This window comes from Carassius gibelio, chromosome B19, assembly GCF_023724105.1.
Source record: "Carassius gibelio isolate Cgi1373 ecotype wild population from Czech Republic chromosome B19, carGib1.2-hapl.c, whole genome shotgun sequence".
NCBI lineage: Eukaryota > Metazoa > Chordata > Actinopteri > Cypriniformes > Cyprinidae > Carassius > Carassius gibelio.
Genome location: NC_068414.1, coordinates 14,062,767 through 14,079,981, shown reverse-complemented (window position 1 = coordinate 14,079,981; position 17,215 = coordinate 14,062,767). Strand labels below are relative to the sequence as shown.

The window sequence follows — 17,215 nt, the reverse complement described above, 5'->3', positions numbered from 1 at the left end:
TTGTGCCTCCTGTGCTAAGTTGTACTGAAGGGGAACAGCAGTGGCACAATTATAATTATAAACCTGTTGGCTATATTTTCTAACTGTATCCTGAATAACTGTATCCTGAGGGTGTAAGGTAAAGGCTCAATATTGTAGGTTTATTACAATATGTTGCATGTTTGAATGAAAATACCTGTGTTTATGCCACTTCCCACTCATGAAAGTTTTATGTTCTACACAGGAGCGCCTTCTTCAAAGGTCTGACTGGAGATTTGCCTGATCTGTCCATCTTTCAGGTCAGTAGGGATATAACAATAGCACATTTCACTGTACAGTACGATGTATCAACCAAAATCTGTATACCAATATTTCATGAATTTAGTTCCTTTTAATTATATGTACTATGGCCTATCAATTATACAAACACATATTCTGCTTCAAAGAAAAAAAAAAAAAAAAAAAAAAAAACTGAAATTGAATTGAAATTAATAGGATAATGTTCTCATAAGAGTCCTTCATTGTATGCCATGCATAACATACTGTGGATAGAAATTACAGGGAAAGTTACTGGTAGGCTAATTGTGGTTATATTATTATTATATTTAGTGTATTGCTAATCAATATATTTTTACTTTCCAGGTGACAAAGGTTTATAAAGAGTTCTCCAAAGCTGAGGCACCAATGATCTCCCCTTAAACATTTTTGTTTAAATTAGCAATAACAAAAATACAGCGAGTATTATAAATGTTTTTAGATTTAGAAATGATAACATATCTTTTAAATCTTTTAAAAACAGACACATAACCCAAACAAGTGCACACTTAGAAGCAGTATGGGATGGAGGTCAAGGGTAGCCGACTTGTCCAGCTGAAATAATAAAAATCTAATAATAAAGATTTGCATTTAACTAATTTATACACAAAATTCAGTAATATTTTAATGTAAACTTTGACATTCAATTAAATTATTTAATTATAAAAAAAAAAAAAAAAAAACAGAAATTCCTCCTCTTTGTGTGTCATGAGCAAGGTCCACTGTCTCATTTAACTTACATATAACATCTCACATATCTAACTTAATAAAATAATATAAGTGGTCACTTATGATTACGAACCTGCAGTTTGACAGTTACCAAACAATAACTGCTATTAACAAAAACAGTCCTGTTGCAGTTTTTTTTTTGTATGGAAGCAGCCCAGTCGGATTTCATTAAATTGAATCTTTCCCTTTTTTCCTTTAGTTTTGCCTTGGCAAACTAGTTATAGTTGGCAAGTCTTGCATGCAGGACAAGTTTTGAAGGCCACAGTGATAATGGCCTTACAACTTGGGCAATTTTTTCTAAATTTTTACTAGAAGGTGCAGGACATTATAGTTAATTTATGTAAGTGATGATAGCAAAATAAAGTAAACTGTGACATATTATATGCACTAATATATATATATATATATATATATATATATATATATATATATATATATATATATAGTAGTGGTGGGCCGTTATCGGCGTTAATGTGCTGAGTTAACGTGAGACTCTTTTCGGACGATACAAATAAATATTGCCGTCTATCTATTCTCAAAGTTGGGTTGGGAGCTGGGTCTAGGCGAGCTATGATGACTTTCAACCTTGATATTTTATATAACCGACTGGCTGAGGTCAGCCTAAAAAGATGCTCAGGATAGTTGACGGGCCACTGCTGCGCATCGTCACGAAAGCTTATCTTTTTCACATGTTTTTACGCCTTACCGCTTGTTGATTTAAACATTAAAGCATCCAAACACAAGACACGGAAAAGCTGAACAGAATAGCTGGTTACTCGCACGCTGTGTTCGGTGCGGAGAGAGACAGAGAGCCGCGTGTCACGGACAGCGACACTGAACCGAGCTCTCTTCTGCGAAGTTCTCCTCGAAGTCCCTCCTGCACCTGAACGAACAAATACAAATCGCAGTTTGAACAAACACAAAGATGTGAAAGAGCCCAATTCAGTACTCGCGGTGTTCTGGTGTTCAGGGCTCACACAGAGAAAGACGTCTCAAAACACTTGAACATCGAATTTGCTTATTTTTGCTCTTGTGCCGACAAATACATACAAAATATGTAAAAATATCCACCTTGGAAATTATGCTCGAAAAAAACTGTCAGTTATTTCTTAAGTGAAAGTAAACAGTTGAGGAAAAAAATGGGATGTGTATTATATTGGATGCGTTCATCGTCTCTTAAAGTGTAAAGCCTAATTTAACTACTGGCTGCTGTAATGTTAATGCAATAAAATGAAAATGAAAATCACTCACTGCTCTTGATTGAATTACTTTGTAGTTTTGACAGTCAAACCAAAAATTATTCAGACACCAGATATAATTTTTTTTATATATATGCAATATATATATATATATAGCAAAACTGTAATAATGTGAGAAATGTTGAAGGTGTCTGAATAAATGTAGGTTTGATTCTATATTTCATTTTTACATTGAAGACTATCCAATGCTATTTTACATTTAATTATTCGTTTTTTTTTTTTTTGTACCTTGACACCTACAAACTTGAAAAAAACTTAAGCATTGTGTAAATAGCACAAATAAATAAAAATAAACTAACATACAAATTAAACAATTTCAAACAGGGCCCACTGGTACAACCTTCACCAGCTCCCCGTTGAACCCCAGCTACGGCAATTCGAATGAGCCAATTTAATCTAGATTAATTTCAAGATCATAGTGAGATTAATCTAGATTAAAAAATTAATCTATGCCCACCACTAATATATATATATATATATATATATATATATATATATATATATATATATATATATATATATATATATATAATTCTTCATACAGTGGACTACCAGTAATATTGTTAAAATTTTGAACCAAAACTTATTCAGACACTTTGACCTGAGCATGTTTTGCTTAAGTGTTATCTGACATAATTAAGATAATTTATTTTCTGACAGGTTAACTATGAGATCTTGTCATATTTTATTACCTTTTAACTAAAGTGAATAAACTGTAATAATGAATGAAATGTTCAAGGTGTTTATTTTGTAATATTTACTTGCTCAATTCAATAGAAATGGTAGGGGGTGCTTACCCAGATTTCTGCTAGAATGTAGGCCTAGATATATGGACCATTAACTTATTTGTTATCTTATATATATTAGATGTCACAATAACATTCTTTTATATATTATAAACTTCAACATGTACCAATCCAACTCTTTTTGAAAACTGCCTAATTTGTCCGGGTTCAAAATAAAGGAATAAAACGCAGTTGAAATTACTCACGTGCAAACTGAAGAATCAAAGTGAGCATTATTACGCAACAATACTAATGACAAGATGTTTTCCCGCCCCATTCATCCTGAGCTGTGACGTCAAACGAATATTCCATGTATTATGTTTTAAGAACCACTTAAAAAAAGAACAATAATAAAATAAAATGGTAAAATATTCGCTTTATTGTAAACATTATTGTATTTCTTAAGAGACAGGAGAATTTCAAGGCACTAAAAATAATAAATAATGTACAGTGATGTTATCATTTTTTTTTCTTTGCAAATCATTACTATTTTAATAATTATAAACACAAATCAAGTACACTCAAAAAAATGTACTTTCACTTTTGCCAATTTTACTTAATCCGTTCTTGTTGTGATTACTTAAAAAAATTTTTTTAACAATGTTTACTTAATTTTGTCTAGTTCATTCAACAAAGTGTGTATTGTCAGCTTCACTTAAAAATTATTTGTTCAGCCAACATAACATTTTTGCATAAAAGTACAAGATTAATAAAACCAATACAGACTTGAATCTCATTGGCTGAGGATTTTGCAGTGTATTATGGGTAATTGTTGTTCTGTCACCCTCTTGCAGAAGTGTAGCACATAGGCGGAGTTTCACTTTTGTGCGTGGGGGGGCACCTACCAGCAGATGCGGTGTAGCAGTGGATTCTGTTCCCCTCAGAATGTCTGTTTCCCTTTACGCAAACATACTACAATTCTTGCGTAGTTGCCGAGTTACTATACGTATGATCAGAACTAGCGTGTGCAAGAAGCGTGACTGGATGTACAGCAAGTCAAATAGTTCAAAATACCATCCTAAATTTTAAAATTGAAAATAAATTTAAGACGAGAGGTGTTTCAACTTGAAATGTTAAAACAAAAGACAAAAATAACGGAACAATTGCAAGATGAATAATAATTTTAAAAAAAAGAACGGGAACGGGAGTGTGAGAATAATTTGACTATGCTGCCTGCAGTGTAGCAAGAAATTTGTCCCTTTTTGCTTTCCTTACATCCAGGTGTGTTTGGTGCATTTGCATGCGGGTATGTTGCCAAATCCGTGGAATTTAGGCTACTTTGGGAAAATTTTGATTAACTATTTGGTTGGGTTTATTACACGGACCTGGCAACCCGAGGGGAAACATACATTCAAAGGGGAACAGAATCTACTGCAACACCGGCCTCGGTTGCTGTGTCAGTAGCAGCAGTGGAATTGATGGTTGAAGTGCCAGAGTTAGAAAACTCCACACTTTTACTAGTGGGTTTATTAAAAAAACGACGAATGTCCATTTTGTTTATTTAGCATGTAGACTAAAGCGGGAACAGAACGAGAAGAGAGTCCACTCACGTAACTTACCGCAATACTTTGAAGTCCACCAAAATAAGCTTCTTTTTCAATATAGTAATTAAAAATAATTAATTCTAAACTTACTCATTATATCCACAAAAATTATAAGATAGGACAAATAAAATTAGAAAATATGAATTCTGTATTTATTTTTCAAAGCACAAGACACAAGGCATTAATCGCTCTTTGTCAGACATGTGGTTTTGTTGTGTGTGACGTCACCGCGGCGCCATTTTTGAGGTATCGCTATTGACTGAAACAACCACGATCACAAGAATAGAAGTAAATAATAGAATAAATAACTAATATAACTACTTAGATAACTGTCTAGATAATAAGTAAATATAACTCGCAAACCTGGAGAAGCAAAAGAAGATTGAGAAAAGGCAGTACCGAAATAAATTCAATAAAGATGCCAGTGACCGTTATATGGAGAAATGGTCATCCATTCATAACATAGATCCATATGAGCTGGCTGCATTAAGTTGGAGTGCTGACCACGCATTGCTACCTTCATCCTCATACTTAGACATTGTAAATTATCTTGTTTATGGTATAGTGTTGTCAAAAGACCCGGTACTTCGGTACCAAGTCGGTACTAAATAAATGTAAATGTGACGGTACCAGGTTTCTTTAAGTACCGGTAGTACCGAGGTCCCGTTCAAACCCGGTTCAGCGCTATGATTTCCGCGAAGCAGAAAATGAGGACAGAATCTCAAAATCCAGTCATGAAAATTAAACTTATATTTTAATATAGACAGTGTATAAAAGGCTCTGACGTTTCTGGGTGCCTGCCGCTTTAAGACTCTTCTTCGGTGATTACGGGGAGGAAGTGTGTAGTTAGTGTGGTTATAGTGAGTTCGGGAAAGTGTTCAAGTTCAGCAGCATAGTTCAGCCTACATACATGTGTTGTGTAGTTTTCTTTATCTGTTCTGAACGATCCAGCTTCCAATATTTATGTGTTGAGTTCATGACAAAAAGTAAGTGGTCACTTCATTGTGTTTGTGTTTCTACACTGTAGAATTACAATGCATTACCATGCCCAGCGTGATGAGTGAGATGTATAGCGATAGAACAACGTTTATGCTGTAAAATACTGTAGGAAATACTAATTTACCTGATGTGAGCTTTCTGATGTTTAAATTACGTTGTAACGTTTATAACATTGAATTAAGAAGAGTTAATATCGTGCTCAGGAGACCACTTGCAGACGCTGTTGTGCAGTAGCCTTTCTGGCCAGAGGATGTCGCCATTTCTCCTTCTGTAAATCCCTTTTTTAATATAGTTTAGGTAAACTGGTCAGTGATCTAGGAGGTGAAGCTATTATGTGAAGGAAATAATATCCTCATTATGTAATAGTAGATTATGTTTAAAGGGACATAGCAATGCTTATTGATATCTTTATGTTTGATGAATCTGATTTGTATTATTTGGGTGGATTTATTATTTATGTTGCATAGTAATCAGTACCTAATGGTGATTTATTTGTTTCTTATCAGACTATAATGACAATGCAGGATATTGGAATGTTCTGATGAACACTGCTGGATCTCAATACAGTTAATTGAAGAAATTACATCTCCTCGTCTTCATTCCTGTGTCCTGATCGATACACCATCCTGTTTACTGGCTAAAACCCTTGACGAACTAGCCCTGCTAGAATACCTCACTAACATTGGTCCTTCGAGCCGGATAGCAGTATTCAGGATGGAGTCAGATGAAGAGATGTATCCTGATGTGAGACCTAAACGTCAAATACGTCGACCTGTCAGACTTCAGGACTTTGAAGTGGACTATATGGGATATAGTCATCGTGATCAGCACCAATGGGGCCTCGCATCCCCTGCCTTGGATAGGAGGGCGTTCCCTTTCCAAACAGCCTACCCTCACTCTAGTGGCTTCTCTGGGAATGCTGCTCACCCTGAGTTTCCTCAGCTAGCCCCAGACCACAGCCAGAGGAGGGATTTGGATGGGCTTAGCCAGCCTGCGCGGACACCCTCATCCCATCAGAGCCCATATTTGGATTCTCGTTTTTCTGAGGAAATCCGAGCTATTCGAGAGGAGAATACTAAACTGCTCCAAACACAACAGGCCTTTCAAACGGGCATAAAGGAACTCAATGAAGCACGGCGCGAGATGAAAGAGCTACTGGAGGTAGCCCGCTCACTGAGAGCAGACCTGGCCCAAGTTAATAGTCCAACCTCAAACTATAGTAATCCCACGTCTCCACAAGCTGATGCTGTAGCCTCAAGGAGTCTCGCTGTTGCAGCACACTCAAAGGAAATGGAGCAGGAGGACTGGCCTGATCCTCCACCCTGACCTGAACCTGAAGAGAACGTGTCAAGAGGGATGTGCAATCTCAGGGTTGATGAACAAAAGCTAGACAATAGACATCACAATCTTTCCCCTGAAGCTAGAGTATGTAGGCCTTGTAAGCCTCCACTGCCTCCTCAGTATCCCGCTCCTACTACCGATAAAGGGATATCACCATACCTCTCTACACGACCCTCTCAGTTGCTCACACACCCTGCCCCAGCTCATGCACCTGTGATGCAATCAGCGCCTGCCCGAACCTACCATCCTTTAGCAGCCACTGGAGCGGTACATGGCATGCCACCACCTAATCAGTTGATGCAGCCGCCAGGGAATGAACAAGTGTATCGAGGGCCCCAACCCACAATCCCAAAGTTCATTCACCCGGATCCCAGTGAATTTGCGCGGCTTCGCATAGCTCTAGAAAACCTACTCCCATCTAATGCTACAGAACTCTTCAAGTATCAAATACTTGTGGATCATTTAAAGCTGGAGGAAGCTAAGCTTATAGCTGATGCTTATCTAAACTCACCCAACCCCTATAGTGACACTATGTCAGCCCTCCATGACAAATTTGGTCATCCTCATCAACTTGCCTTAAAGAAGATAGCAAGTGTTCTAGAAACCCCCGAAGTAAGGCGTGGTGATACTATGGCATTCCAGAAGTTCTCTCTTCAGATACAATCTTTAGTGGGCTTGTTGCGGACTCTAGGTCCTGAAGGGGAAATTGAACTCAACTGTGGCTCACATGTTGCTCGTCTGCTGAGTAAGCTCCCTCCGGAACAGCGAGCTGATTTCCGTCGACATCAGTTCAAGCAGTTAGGGGCGACCCACACGCTACATGATTTGGCAGAATGGCTCCGCTATGAATCATGGTGTCAGGGCTTCGACAGTCAGGCTACTGGAAGCAGCATAAAGGAAAGGCAGAATTTGAAGACTGATGGTCGTCCTGGAAGCCAAACAGTGACCGTCCTACATGGAGCTGGTGAGTCAAGAGAGACAGCATCTTTGTACCAAAAAGAGAGTTCAACCAGCAGAGGGGTCAAGAGTAAAGCTTACTGTGCCTACTGTGAGAGTACTGAGCATTATCTTAGTCAATGCAGTGCAGTCACCAAACTCTCCAAAGATCAGCTTAGAGAGTGGATACGGGTTAACAAGCGGTGTTGGGGTTGTGCACGAACTCACCAAGCCGCTCAGTGCACATTGAAGAAACCTTGCAACATCTGTCAGGGAAAACACTTACTGGCTCTTCATGAGATAAATACAAGAGCAGAGAGGGGCAATAAAGATGTAGCTGTTAAATAAGAGAGCTGATTAACCAGCTCTGCGGCTGACTCGCTCTACCTGGACAGACCTGGAGCCGGGAATCGAGTCATGTTAAAGGTCGTCCCTGTGCTTGTACATTATGAGGACCGAACCCTTGATACCTTTGCGATCCTTGATGATGGGTCAGAGAGGACCATGTTGTTGCCAGCAGCAGCTAAGTTTCTTGGCATAAAGGGCACTCCTGAAGCGCTTCCTTTGCGTACAGTCCGACAGGACATCCAGATCCTCCATGGCCACACGGTGTCTTTCCATGTCTCACCAGCCGCAAACCCTCACACCAGCTATAAGATCAATGGTGCCTTCACGGCTGGCCGCCTCAGCCTAGCACAGCACACTTACCCCATTGACCGTCTGAAGAGGAAATACAAATACCTAAGTGGCATTCCCCTACCTGCCTTAAGAGATGCTCAACCTACACTCCTTGTAGGCTCTGACAACCCTCAGCTGATAACACCTGTCGAACCAGTCAGGCTTGGTCCACCAGGTGGCCCAGCCGCAGTCTGTACCAGGCTCGGGTGGACTCTTCAAGGCCCTACCCCATTCAGGGGGCGGCCAATCCAACCGGCACAGTGTCTGTTTACGTCATCTGCGCCACCAATGGATGAGCTTTACAAGCATGTCGAGAGGCTCTGGCAAGTAGACACTGTACCTTACCGACATGAAAGAGAGGTGACGCGGTCGAAGCTGGATCAGCAGGCTGTAGCATTGCTTGAAGCCAAGACGGTCCGTACTAATGTAGATGGAATTCTTAGGTACGCCACACCATTGCTGCGCCATCCAAGCATGCCACCTTTGCACTCGCCAAAGGAGTCAGTTATGCCCATGTTACGTAGTACTGAGAGGCGACTCTTAAAGGACCCTAAACTAGCAGATGCGTACAAGATGGAAATGCAGAAGCTCATAGAAACGGGTGCTGTGAGGGAAGTCACTGAGGAGACCTCTACCAAAGAAGGATGGTACATCTCACATCATCTCGTCAGCCACAACGGAAAGAACCGCCTGGTCTTTAACTGTTCTCACCAGTACCTCGGGCAGACCCTGAACCAGTACCTGCTACCTGGCCCTACCCTTGGTGCCCCCTTGCTGGGAGTCTTATTGAGATTTCGTGAACGCCCCATAGCTGTTAGTGGAGACATCAAGGGGATGTTTCATCAAGTCCGCCTCATCCCTGAAGATCGCCACCTTCTAAGGTTCCTGTGGCGGGACCTGAAGGTAGAAGAAACCCCAAGAACATTTGAGTGGCAAGTTTTTTCGGCACAACCTGTAGCCCGTGCTGTGCGATATACGCCCTGCAGCGCCATGTTGTTGACCACTGCCAGCCGGACGATGACCTGAGATTCTCGGTTGAGAACTGCTTTTACGTAGATAACTGCCTGCAGAGCGTGAGTACACAGAGTGAAGCTAAACTGCTGGTGGATCGCCTCAGGGATCTTCTGATTTCTGCAGGATTTGAGTTGCGTCAATGGGCTTGCAACAATCCAGATGTCCTGAGTCATTTGCCTCAAGAGGCCAGATCTGAAAGCCTGGACCTGTGGCTGGCGCTGGATAAGTCCAATCCTCTGGAGTCAACACTCGGTCTCAGCTGGAATTGGGCAACCGACTCCTTGGGTTACAAACATAGGCCTGTGTCCTACGAGGTACCAACGCTGAGGAACATTTACAGAGTTCTAGCTACTCAATACGATCCCTTGGGATACATGTTACCTTTCTCTACCCGAGCGAAGCTCATCATCAGGCAGCTGTGGGATAAGAAGCGAGGCTGGGATGACTCTAACTTACCCGCCGAACTCCTGCAAGCCTGGTCCAGCTGGGAGGCTGAACTGGAGTCCTTACCTTTCCTCACATTTCCACGTGCATATGTTCCGGCGGACGCCAACCTTGAGGGTGCTACCCGTGAGGTGCACATCTTCGCAGATGCGTCTGAGCAGGCTTATGGAGCTGTAGCCTACATGAGAACTGAGGACAGGGAAGGCCAGATCCACCTGTCGTTCATCCTTGCTCGTTCACGAGTAGCTCCCAGACGCCTGCATTCTATCCCACGCCTGGAGCTTTGTGGAGCTCTGGTTGCAGCACAGCTGGCTCATGTCCTTGAGAGGGAACTAAGCTTGACAGTGGCTCGAACTGTGTTGTGGTCAGACTCCACTACAGTCCTAACCTGGCTACACTCCCAGTCTTGCCGATACAAGGTCTTCGTAGGTGCCAGAATAGCTGAGATACAGGAGTTAACAGAAAAGTGCACTTGGCGCTATGTGGACTCAGCGAATAATCCTGCTGATGATCTGACAAGAGGGAAGACCCTGGAGGCCCTAATAGATCCCAACCGATGGTCTCAAGGACATCCCTTCCTTCTTCAGAACCCAGCCACCTGGCCAGAAAGACCCAGCACTGAGCCATTTGAGGACAATGTGGAACTCCGGAAGACCACCTTCTGTGGAGTAACGATTACCTCACCAATATCAATCAGCAGGGATGACAAGGTGTACCAAACCTGGCAGGAGCTCATAGATGCCACTGCTCTAGAAATCCTAGGACCAAACCCTTCAAGTTCAACACCTAATGCTGAAGAGTACCAACAGGCAGAGAGGATTGTTCTCCAGCGAGCCCAACGACAGTCATTTCCAGAGGACTACAAACTCCTTGCAGCTGGGAAACCTGTCTCACCTGGGAGTCGATTACTCACCTTGGCTCCGGAGTTAGATAGATCCACGGACCTCATACGAGTAGGAGGTCGGTTACGACGTTTGGAAGGTCAAGATGACTTGACATTGCACCCTGTAGTTCTGGATGCCTCACACCCAGTTACACGCTTACTTATCCAAAGGTTTGATAGCGACCTGCTCCATCCTGGTCCGGAGCGGGTCTTTGCAGAGATGCGGCGGTCGTTCTGGATAATCCATGGAAGGGAGGCGATTCGCAGACATCAGCGTTCTTGTGCCGAATGTCAGCGCTGGAGAGCTCAGCCTTCCATTCCCCGAATGGCGGACCTTCCCATTGCTCGTCTCCGATTACATAAACCCGCCTTCCATTCCACTGGCGTGGATTGTTTTGGACCCATGTTTGTCAAGATGGGCAGACGCCAGGAGAAACGCTGGGGAATAATATTTAAGTGTTTAACGACCAGGGCGGTACACTTGGATCTCCTCAGAAATATGGATGCGGATGCTTACTTGATGGCCCTAAGACGGTTCATCGCCAGAAGGGGGACACCTGTAGAGTTGTGGTCAGACCAGGGGACCAACTTCAGAGGAGGAGAACGGGAACTTAGAGAGGCTTTTGCCAGTATGGAGCCAACCTTGCGGAAACGACTCGCGTGTCAGAAGATTAAGTTTCAGTTTAACCCCCCAGCAGCTCCACACTTTGGAGGAGTGTGGGAGAGAGAGGTACGCTCCGTCAAGTCTGCACTTTACACCTGTGTGGGGGCACAACCTGTTCATGAAGATGTCCTTCTTACCGTTCTCCTGGAAGTTGAGGCAATCCTCAACTCTAAACCATTGGGTTATGTATCTGCCGACATTGCGGATATCGACCCTGTGACGCCAAATAGTCTGCTTATGGGGCGGCCTGATGGATCTCTACCCCAAGTGGTCTATCCTGAGAGGGAGCTCCTGAGTCGCAGACGCTGGAGGCCTTCACAGGTTCTTGCTGACCAATTCTGGTCCAGATTCATCAGAGAATATCTCCCTGGGCTGCAGACCAGACAGAAATGGCACTCCGCTTCTCCTGAACTACTGGATAAGGCTGTTGTCATGCTGGTGGACCCACAGCTACCTCGAGCCCTGTGGCCCATTGGACATGTAACCAAGGTCCACCGCAGCGACGATGGATGCATTAGATCCGCTGATGTGGACATCAGAGGACATGTGTGCACACGACCGGTAGCTCGGTTGGTGATGTTGCCAGCTCTCCCGTCGGGGGAGGATGATGCCTCGGTGAGCCCCCCTCAGCCGGACTGATGAGCCTTTAATGGAAGCAAATGTGCTTGCACATTTGGGGGTGGCTGTATAAAAGGCTCTGACGTTTCTGGGTGCCTGCCACTTTAAGACTCTTCTTCGGTGATTACGGGGAGGAAGTGTGTAGTTAGTGTGGTTATAGTGAGTTCGGGAAAGTGTTCAAGTTCAGCAGCATAGTTCAGCCTACATACATGTGTTGTGTAGTTTTCTTTATCTGTTCTGAACGATCCAGCTTCCAATATTTATGTGTTGAGTTCATGACAAAAAGTAAGTGGTCACTTCATTGTGTTCGTGTTTCTACACTGTAGAATTACAATGCATTACCATGCCCAGCGTGATGAGTGAGATGTATAGCGATAGAACAATGTTTATGCTGTAAAATACTGTAGGAAATACTAATTTACCTGATGTGAGCTTTCTGATGTTTAAATTACGTTGTAACGTTTATAACATTGAATTAAGAAGAGTTAATATCGTGCTCAGGAGACCACTTGCAGACGCTGTTGTGCAGTAGCCTTTCTGGCCAGAGGATGTCGCCATTTCTCCTTCTGTAAATCCCTTTTTTAATATAGTTTAGGTAAACTGGTCAGTGATCTAGGAGGTGAAGCTATTATGTGAAGGAAATAATATCCTCATTATGTAATAGTAGATTATGTTTAAAGGGACATAGCAATGCTTATTGATATCTTTATGTTTGATGAATCTGATTTGTATTATTTGGGTGGATTTATTATTTATGTTGCATAGTAATCAGTACCTAATGGTGATTTATTTGTTTCTTATCAGACTATAATGACAATGCAGGATATTGGAATGTTCTGATGAGCACTGCTGGATCTCAATACAGTTAATTGAAGAAATTACATCTCCTCGTCTTCATTCCTGTGTCCTGATCGATACACCATCCTGTTTACTGGCTAAAACCCTTGACGAACTAGCCCTGCTAGAATACCTCACTAACAGACAGTCATGGAATTTGTCAAAGTTAGCATAAATTAATCAAATCAAATCTCCATATGGACCAGTATCTGTAAATGTTAAGCCGCAAAAGTTGTTTGAAATATGAATCCGTGTTCTGCGCGTCTCTGTGTGAATGAATGGCAGAGACGTGCGGGTTTGTTTACTACATAGACTGAAGCGCATGACGCTTGCATTAATTTCAGCATCTGAGCTTTGTGACCCGTTCTGTCATGAGACTAGATGTGCAGCCTATCGCACAACAAGAACATACCATTTTACCACATTTAAGACCAACACAATCCTCCCAATTGAACACACTAGCATTGATACCTTACAAATGGCGGCTATACCCATAATGCATTTCGTGTTCCACGAGTGTGACGTCACCAGACAATGAGCGATTGGGTCTGGTCTGGGGGGGCAGTTTGAATTAATGAACTTGTTCCGATATATTTTAGGACATAAAGAAATGGTTGAAACATTCCGTCTCAAAGATGTTTGTGATTTGTTTGATAAACTGTAATTAAGAGAAGATCTATATGTTCAGTTGTATTGAGCAGCTGAACTCTGATTGATTGATTCAGTGTTATGGACTTATTAAATCCTAATTAAAGGGGGTGGTGTTTCTGAAGTGGCATTATTCAGTTTTCTTGTCATCATTAATTACGATTTTCATTTATAATTAACTCAATTGTTGTTTGTTGAGTCTACTAAGGTTTTTTAAGTTAAGTTTACTTAAACTTCTTTTGTAAAATGAACTAAATTATTGTTTGTTGAGATTACTTAAACAAATTGCAAGGGACCTGTTGACATAATATTTTTAATTAAACCCAACATTTCATTTTTTTGAGTGTATGACAAACCAAATTATTGTTTACGTTATGATAGGCCTAATTGTAATAACAAAAATTGTAATAAATGAAAATAAAATGTAAATTAAATTAAAATAAAGAAACTTTATTTTAAGTCCGAATAAGACTTTTAATGGTTTACAATGACAGACTCAACATGTTACATATTTAATTGCACCAATAATCTAGAAATGTATAAATAATTAAATCAAATGCAAGACATTTTCACAAGAAACATGAAAAGTTTTCATGTTAATTTTAAAAGTCAGAGGTATTACAGCTATAACATAAATCTTAATAAGCCTGTATGACAAAAAACAAACAAACAAACAACTACTGGTAAACATACGTTTCACCAAGTCCATAACAAAGCCACCAGACTGAAACGTGAAGTCGTTCTTGAAAAACTTTTTTTTTTTTTTTTGCTTTCAATATATTATTATATATTCAGCTTTCATATTTCATTGTTCTGTAACCTAAACAACGTAACTTACCTCAGTGAAGTGCGATCCACCCTGAAAGTATGGTCATCGATCAGATGTTTATCCTTGGACACACATTCCTGGCACCTCAAAAGCTTGGAATTAATTAATATGAAATTATACTCAGAAGATTGAACAAAGCTCCAGAGCAGCTACAGTGTGTTTGTTGTGTTCCTCTCATACTAGTATAGAACTTTTAAGTCAATAACAAACCTGTCAATGATGATCTAATGTGAGAAAGAACTGCATGAAAACTCATTTACCTCCATGTATCATGAGGAATTTGCTCATGAACTAGCTTCTGAACAGCAGCAGTGTGTGATGAGATGCTATGAGCTCACATTTCAGTAAGTTTTCATTCAAAATCCAGATAATACTTTCAACTTATTCTAAACATGGTTAAATCCAGCAAGGGCTAAACATTTCTTGTAGCGTTGTTAAATTTTACTTGCCATGTGATTTTGAACTTAACACATTGACTTCAGATAGTTTCTGTTCTTCTGTAACTATAAATATGCTGATGATGCCCGGAACAAGGTGTGAAACAAAGCAACACCAAATCATGTGACAATGATTATATAGGCAAACAGGATATAACACACTTTTACACTTTGTCCATTTTCAGCTCATCTGCTAAGAGTGGAGTCTTAAAAAGACCATACATTATTTATACGACTGAAGGAAATCTACTCAAAAATGGTTGAGACTATTTACAGCAATGTGAACACTGACAGAACATGGGATATAGACAGAGGCACCAGGGCAAACCATACACCTCAACACACAGGTAAAATACAAGCAAACTTTCATTTTATTGGGTGTAGAAATTAAGAAACTTTTATCTTTATACCTGTCATCTTCAGGAAGTGATTCAGTGCAGATCAGACGTTTCAGAACAGCTGCAGTGTGTTTGTTGCTGCTGTGTGTTCTTCTGTTGACTGCGGTCATAGTGCTGTGTGTCCACATCCATACAAAGAACACAACCTGCACAGAAGAGACACACAAGCTACTAACCAAGATTAACAACCTCACAGAACAGAGTGACCTGCTTCTAACCAAGAACATAAACATGACAAATGAAAGGAATGGATTGTTAATCAACAATGACATCCTGACTAAAGAAAGAGACCAGTTCAATCAAGAAAGAAATAACCTGCAGAAGATTATCAATGAAAGAGGTGATCTTTGAACTGCAACTAAGCAATATGCTATTACTAAAAACAGGTTTAATCATTCACTGTACTCTAGGAGGGAATAATAAGCTAATAACTGAACTGGTTGTGTTTACAGATGGATGGGTACACCCTACTTTCAGCTTATACTTCATGTCGTCAATGAAGAAGAGCTGGACTGAGAGCAGAAGAGACTGTACAGAAAGAGGAGCAGATCTGATAATTATTAACAACAGAGAGGAACAAGTGAGTGAGAGATACTGTATGTCTGTGGTGTCAGATAAAATGTGTCCATTGTGGGTTCATGATGTAAAAATGTAATTGCTAAAATCTATTTAAGGATTTTGTTACAAAAATTACTGATAAAGGAGAATTCTGGATTGGTGTAACTGACGCCAAGGAAGAGGGCAGATGGAAATGGGTTGATGGCACCAGCGTGACGTCTGGGTGAGAAAGAATTGAACGGATTATTATGTGATTCTCACAGTCAGTATCATATCACGCAGAAAGCAGCACTAAACATCTAATGCTGATCTGCTGTTGCAGGTTCTGGGCATCCAGTGGACATATAACAGAGCCAAATGGAGGAAGACGAGAGAATTGTGCTGTGACTTATTTAAAAAAGAACCCTGAATTAATAGGGTGGCTCGATGTTGATTGCAATAGTGCTTATCAATGGATCTGTGAGACGAGATCTCATCCCTAGGAACAGCACACACTTTGTTCACAGGGTTTTATTTTTTTTTATTTAGTTTCTTTACAGCTCAAGTCTTCAGGACTTAACACTCCTGATCTAGAAATAATACCTGTTTAGGCCTCTATGTGTATTAATTTTTAGTTGCTAGCATTGTATTTTGCTCTAAAACACACACACACACACACAAAATGTTCATACTATTCAACTATTCCTACATACATGGCTTACCATTATTTATATGGTTACTTTTTTTAAAGATAAACCCCAGATTGCTTTACTTTATTTATATAAAGTATACTCTATTTATACTTAGCATGCTGTTTACACGTTACCCTTATGTTATCATTAAAGATGACGTATGGCTCTATATCTCTGGTCATTGTCAGTCCTGTGGCTCCAGTAAGAATTTAAAGGGTTTCTTAAAAATCAAATACACATCTGTAGAGGATTCGATCTCTTGCAGCACACTGTGACCTGCTTTAGAGACATGATTAAATACAGATGCATCTCAGTAAATTAGAATGTCATGAAAAAGTTAATTTATTTCAGTAATTCAACTTAAATTGTGAAACTCATATATTAAATAAATTCAATGCGCACAGACTGAAGTCTTTGGTTCTTTTAATTGTGCTGATATTGGCTCACTTGTAACAAAAATATGCAAATTCACTATCTCAACAAATTAGAATATGGTGACATGCAGTGGCGTAAGTTTGCTTTGTAAAGTGTTGGGGATACCTCACAACTCGTTTTGCTATTTTTTTTTTTTTTTTTTTTTTAAACAATTTACTTGGGGACCGGGTTTAGACAATTTACTTGGGGACTGGGTTTAGAGATGAATTTTCAC

At 40.5% G+C, this 17,215-nt stretch overlaps 1 protein-coding gene across 1 annotated transcript; it reads left to right on the top strand.

The window, feature by feature from the left end:
• The first annotated feature begins 209 nt into the window (after positions 1 to 209).
• Positions 210 to 16,747, top strand: LOC127978844 (C-type lectin domain family 17, member A-like). The gene is made up of 6 exons (XM_052583788.1): positions 210 to 278; positions 15,125 to 15,286; positions 15,363 to 15,677; positions 15,790 to 15,917; positions 16,012 to 16,118; positions 16,218 to 16,747. Exons 2-6 carry the CDS (start codon positions 15,196 to 15,198, stop codon positions 16,375 to 16,377), a joined length of 801 nt encoding a protein of 266 aa, XP_052439748.1. The 5' UTR covers positions 210 to 278; positions 15,125 to 15,195; the 3' UTR covers positions 16,378 to 16,747.
• The last annotated feature ends 468 nt before the right edge of the window (positions 16,748 to 17,215 follow it).

Excerpts from the sequence above, each read along its gene's own strand:
- LOC127978844 (XM_052583788.1), top strand. The coding sequence starts at position 15,196 with ATGGTTGAGACTATTTACAGCAATGTGAACACTGACAGAACATGGGAT. Across the intron at positions 15,678-15,789 it reads GAAGATTATCAATGAAAGAG|ATGGATGGGTACACCCTACT; the intron begins GTGATCTTTGAA and ends TTGTGTTTACAG. Across the intron at positions 15,918-16,011 it reads TTAACAACAGAGAGGAACAA|GATTTTGTTACAAAAATTAC; the intron begins GTGAGTGAGAGA and ends AATCTATTTAAG.